General features: G+C 31.7%; 1 protein-coding gene across 1 annotated transcript in view; it reads left to right on the top strand.

The window, feature by feature from the left end:
• The window catches only part of LOC111685254, a 15,429-nt gene that overhangs the window by 7,096 nt on the left and 1,332 nt on the right, over positions 1-7,001 (top strand). Inside the window, exon 2 of the mRNA XM_046952539.1 lies at positions 915-2,119. Coding sequence (XP_046808495.1) covers positions 915-2,119 — 1,205 coding nt within the window. The remainder of the gene's footprint in view (positions 1-914; positions 2,120-7,001) is intronic.

Here is a 7,001-nt window from a genome sequence, read left to right as displayed (position 1 = left end):
TTCTAGTTCAGTTCTAGTTCAGTTCTAGTTACAGTTCAGTTCTAGTTCCAGTTCAGTTCTAGTTCTAGTTCAGTTCCAGTTCAGTTCCAGTTCAGTTCCAGTTCAGTTCAGTTCTACTTCAGTTCTAGTTCAGTTCTACTTCAATTTTTAGGCGACTGAACAAACATGGTTAATTGGGACTGCCTATAGTTAACGTGTTACCATCATTCAAATAGTATATGTAACTATTACATATATAAAGTACTCAAATTTTGTTGGAGCCGTTTTAGTATCAATTTGTATATGTAAGTAACAAGTGGACAGACAAAAAATGAGCATAACACTTACTATAAAAATTAATCAAAAATGAGAAATTATGAAAGCTTATATTCTAAAATTTTACACGAACAATTTGGATATCCATATGAAGTTTTCGGAGAAGGTGCCCTTTCAATACTATTAAGTTTTTGTACGAAAATTCGTTTTTTGAAAAACTATTAGAGCTAGCATATAAATTAAAGAGTAGTTTTTGTTCGTAATCGATATGCACAGGTTTAGCTTAAAATTTGACCAACAGATTAACTTATCGAAGTATTAATTTTAAGTCAATTACATTTAAATCTATTATATAGCACTCTTGTTTATTTTAATTAGCTTCCGGTTATTCATTTTAATTGTTACTTAACTGTTACATTGAATTCCATTAATATACCATTATGCTCGTTTATTAAATTAACCTTTTAATATAATATCCTTTTACATATTAAATTTATTGAATGATTAAAGTGCAATTAATTTGTATTTAAGTGAAAAAGAGAATTAAGGTATATTACAAAGCTGGTATTTAAAAAACAAGTAATTAAATGTTAAAATAAGCTGCCCATCGATTTAAATATGAAATATTTTTTAATGATTTTTCTTCTTTTTATTTACAGCTACAAAAATCTACATGGCTATATATCACTTATAGTCTGCATATTGGGCACAATAGCCAACACTCTGAACATAATTGTATTGACACGTCGGGAGATGCGTTCACCTACAAATGCCATATTGACCGGTTTAGCAGTAGCAGATTTGGCTGTGATGCTCGAATATATACCCTACACAATACACGACTACATTTTGTGGGAGCGATTGCCACGCGAACAACAATTGAGTTATCCTTGGGCCTGTTTCATTAAATTCCACTCAATCTTTGCTCAAGTGTTGCATACCATTTCCATCTGGTTGACTGTAACACTAGCCGTATGGCGTTACATAGCTGTGGGTTATCCGCAAAAGAATCGTCAGTGGTGTGGCATGAGAACGACTATTATAACAATAACGAGTGCGTATGTGGTGTGTGTGCTGGTGGTGTCACCCTCACTATATTTGGTCACATCAATAGCTGAATTTTTAGAAATGTTAGATGCCAATGGCAAGACTGTTAAATCAATAGCACTGTCACAATACGTGATTGATTATCAGCAAAGTTTAATGAATAAAACAGCTTTGGCGGCGGCAACAACAACTACTACAACGGCAGCAGAGTTAGATTTGGGAGCCACAGATATGTGGCATAATGCGACACAAACAACAGCCGAGATGCTTTTAAGCATTGTTAATTCATCCACAAATTCATTTACTAGTAATACAACCACCTCCACCACAACAACTACCACCACTACTATTGCCCCCCTATTGGCTAATAGTAGTTCCCTGTCCACCGAAGTGGTACGCAACATAACCGTTTATCGTCTCTACCACAGTGATTTAGCTTTGCGTAACAAAACTCTACACAATGCCACAAATCTCATCTACAGTGTATTGATTAAACTAATACCCTGCATTGCCCTAACCATTTTATCAGTACGCCTGATAATGGCACTGCTGGAGGCGAAACGTCGCCGTAAAATGCTCACTAGTAATGCTGCCAATGGTATGAAACCCATTGTCAATGGTAAGGTGGTCGAACAGCAGCAGAGACCACGTAAGAATAGCAAAACGCTGGAGAAGGAAAAACAAACAGATCGTACTACAAGAATGTTACTGGCTGTGCTGTTGTTGTTTCTCATAACCGAGTTTCCACAGGGCATCATGGGTCTGCTGAACACCGTGCTTGGTGATGCTTTTCTAATGCAGTGCTATTTGAGACTGAGTAAGTAGTTTTTTAATGGTTTTAATTTTTAGTTGTAATCTAGGCAAGACTACAGACAAGAATATAAATTAGACTTAAGACTAGACTATAGACAAGACTACAGAATAGGATATAGATTAGACTAGAGAATAGACTATAGACTAGTCTACAGACAAGACTATACTCTAGACTATAGAATATAATAATAATATATAACAATTATACTATAGAATAGACTATAGACTAGACTATAGACTAGACTAGACTATAGACTAGACAATAGACTAGACTATAGACTAGACTATAGACTAGACTATAGAATAGACTATAGACTAGACTATAGACTAGACTATAGACTAGACTATAGACTAGACTATAGACTAGACTATAGACTAGACTATAGACTAGACTATAGACTAGACTATAGACTAGACTATAGACTAGACTATAGACTAGAAATAGAGACTATAGACTAGACTATAGACTAGACTATAGACTAGACTATAGACTAGACTATAGACTAGACTATAGACTAGACTATAGACTAGACTATAGACTAGACTATAGACTAGACTATAGACTAGACTATAGACTAGACTATAGACTAGACTATAGACTAGACTATAGACTAGACTATAGACTAGACTATAGACTAGACTATAGACTAGACTATAGACTAGACTATAGACTAGACTATAGACTAGACTATAGACTAGACTATAGACTAGACTATAGACTAGACTATAGACTAGACTATAGACTAGACTATAGACTAGACTATAGACTAGACTATAGACTAGACTATAGACTAGACTATAGACTAGACTATAGACTAGACTATAGACTAGACTATAGACTAGACTATAGACTAGACTATAGACTAGACTATAGACTAGACTATAGACTAGACTATAGACTAGACTATAGACTAGACTATAGACTAGACTATAGACTAGACTATAGACTAGACTATAGACTAGACTATAGACTAGACTATAGACTAGACTATAGACTAGACTATAGACTAGACTATAGACTAGACTATAGACTAGACTATAGACTAGACTATAGACTAGACTATAGACTAGACTATAGACTAGACTATAGACTAGACTATAGACTAGACTATAGACTAGACTATAGACTAGACTATAGACTAGACTATAGACTAGACTATAGACTAGACTATAGACTAGACTATAGACTAGACTATAGACTAGACTATAGACTAGACTATAGACTAGACTATAGACTAGACTATAGACTAGACTATAGACTAGACTATAGACTAGACTATAGACTAGACTATAGACTAGACTATAGACTAGACTATAGACTAGACTATAGACTAGACTATAGACTAGACTATAGACTAGACTATAGACTAGACTATAGACTAGACTATAGACTAGACTATAGACTAGACTATAGACTAGACTATAGACTAGACTATAGACTAGACTATAGACTAGACTATAGACTAGACTATAGACTAGACTATAGACTAGACTATAGACTAGACTATAGACTAGACTATAGACTAGACTATAGACTAGACTATAGACTAGACTATAGACTAGACTATAGACTAGACTATAGACTAGACTATAGACTAGACTATAGACTAGACTATAGACTAGACTATAGACTAGACTATAGACTAGACTATAGACTAGACTATAGACTAGACTATAGACTAGACTATAGACTAGACTATAGACTAGACTATAGACTAGACTATAGACTAGACTATAGACTAGACTATAGACTAGACTATAGACTAGACTATAGACTAGACTATAGACTAGACTATAGACTAGACTATAGACTAGACTATAGACTAGACTATAGACTAGACTATAGACTAGACTATAGACTAGACTATAGACTAGACTATAGACTAGACTATAGACTAGACTATAGACTAGACTATAGACTAGACTATAGACTAGACTATAGACTAGACTATAGACTAGACTATAGACTAGACTATAGACTAGACTATAGACTAGACTATAGACTAGACTACTATATAGACTAGACTATAGACTAGACTATAGACTAGACTATAGACTAGACTATAGACTAGACTATAGACTAGACTATAGACTAGACTATAGACTAGACTATAGACTAGACTATAGACTAGACTATAGACTAGACTATAGACTAGACTATAGACTAGACTATAGACTAGGACTATAGACTAGACTATAGACTAGACTATAGACTAGACTATAGACTAGACTATAGACTAGACTATAGACTAGACTATAGACTAGACTATAGACTAGACTATAGACTAGACTATAGACTAGACTATAGACTAGACTATAGACTAGACTATAGACTAGACTATAGACTAGACTATAGACTAGACTATAGACTAGACTATAGACTAGACTATAGACTAGACTATAGACTAGACTATAGACTAGACTATAGACTAGACTATAGACTAGACTATAGACTAGACTATAGACTAGACTATAGACTAGACTATAGACTAGACTATAGACTAGACTATAGACTAGACTATAGACTAGACTATAGACTAGACTATAGACTAGACTATAGACTAGACTAAACTATAGACTAGACTAGACTATAGACTAGACTATAGACTAGACTATAGACTAGACTATAGACTAGACTATAGACTAGACTATAGACTAGACTATAGACTAGACTATAGACTAGACTATAGACTAGACTATAGACTAGACTATAGACTAGACTATAGACTAGACTATAGACTAGACTATAGACTAGACTATAGACTAGACTATAGACTAGACTATAGACTAGACTATAGACTAGACTATAGACTAGACTATAGACTAGACTATAGACTAGACTATAGACTAGACTATAGACTAGACTATAGACTAGACTATAGACTAGACTATAGACTAGACTATAGACTAGACTATAGACTAGACTATAGACTAGACTATAGACTAGACTATAGACTAGACTATAGACTAGACTATAGACTAGACTATAGACTAGACTATAGACTAGACTATAGACTAGACTATAGACTAGACTATAGACTAGACTATAGACTAGACTATAGACTAGACTATAGACTAGACTATAGACTAGACTATAGACTAGACTATAGACTAGACTATAGACTAGACTATAGACTAGACTATAGACTAGACTATAGATTAGACTATAGACTAGACTATGGACTAGACTATAGACTAGACTATAGACTAGACTATAGATAATCTTTTCACTGATGTTCTTGACCCTTATTTAAATTTATTGTTAAGTTCTTTAATTTCCATAAAAAATCATTATATAAACTACATACATAAAATAGAAAATAATTTTCTAAACTAAAAAAAACTAAAAATTTTGCATTTAAATGTTGATAGTTTCCTTTGCCCCTCCCTTTCTGCGTTGATTTCATTTTGTACTTTATTATTAAATAAATTAAATTGCTTTCAATTTGTCTTTAACCGCAATGCAAACTTAAGAAAAACGATGATGACACTACTGCACACAAAGAAGAAAATGACAGAAAAAATGAAAATGAATGCCATTGACATTGAAGTGACATCTACTGTCCCACTGAAAAGACCGAATCCTATACATTTTGGTGTCAAAATGAGTTTAATGTTTTAATCTGAAAACAAATAAATGAAATAATGTTGAAAAAAACATGAAGAAAATAATAAAAAACTCGAACACAAAGACAAATTTTTGGAATTTTAAATTTATATAATCATTTGTCAACGTGTTACATGTCAACCCATTTCACAAAAATACAAAAGTTGTATTTAACCTTCGTGTTACCGTATGCCAACTGAGTATGATTTATGTTTTTGCTAAGTAAATTATTGTTTTTGTTACATATGTTTCTTCTTTTTCTGTTTAAAGTGAAACATTCAAGAATTCAGACATTTAGTCCTTATTGTATTTAATTAAAATTTGGTAGCACAAAGGTTAAACAAGTATACATACGTACATATGTATGTTTAAATTTAATATGCTTATGTTGTATTTGCTGTTGTTTAGAAAAAATTCCAAATGATGTTTGTTTTGGAATAAATTCCATTTATTTTTATTTTATTCGTTTACATTGTGTAGCATTAAACAAATGTTTGGTGTACCTAAATGTTTAGGTATTATCGTTAGATCTTTTTTGCTTTTCTTTTTTTTCTTTTCTTTTGCATCAAGGTCATATTATTGTTTTAAATTTAAAAAATGTTTTAATTTTTTTTTATCGTGTAATTTTAAAGAAACCAACAATGAGTCTTAAATTGGCTTATTGGGTACTCTAATGAAAAAGAATTGAAGGGTGTAGCTGAAAATGAAATATAGGATTATTTAAATGTAATACAACTAATTGTTATTGTAAAATTTATTGTTGAAATAAACATTTTATGACTCATTTAAAATTATAACTAATTTTGTATTATCTAGAGCAATAAAAAAGTGACAATTATAAAATTTCCAACGAAAGGTATTTCCAAAAATATACAAAAATGAAAATACTCCACCTAATATTAATTACTTAAATTATTTGCTACACACATTTTAACATTTAATAAAATTTAAAAATATCTTTAAAGAAACAGTTCGTGTTAAACGTTATTACAGTAATAAAAATTAAATTTTATTCGAACTTTGAGCTTAAAATTCATTAAATTTACGAGCATTGTAATTTATAACATATTGATTACTGAAACTATACTTTAATCGTTATCGATACCCTACATTACGAAGAAAATAAAAGTTAAACATAAATTTTTTCCAAATACTTTCGTTTAAAGACTACACTAAGATATAGACTAGACTATAGACTAGACTATAGACTAGACTATAGACTAGACTATAGACTAGACTATAGACTAGACTATAGACTAGACTATAGACTAGACTATAG

This window comes from Lucilia cuprina, chromosome 5, assembly GCF_022045245.1.
Source record: "Lucilia cuprina isolate Lc7/37 chromosome 5, ASM2204524v1, whole genome shotgun sequence".
In the NCBI taxonomy this organism is placed as follows: Eukaryota; Metazoa; Arthropoda; class Insecta; order Diptera; family Calliphoridae; genus Lucilia; species Lucilia cuprina.
This window is presented reverse-complemented; position numbering and strand designations above follow the sequence as displayed.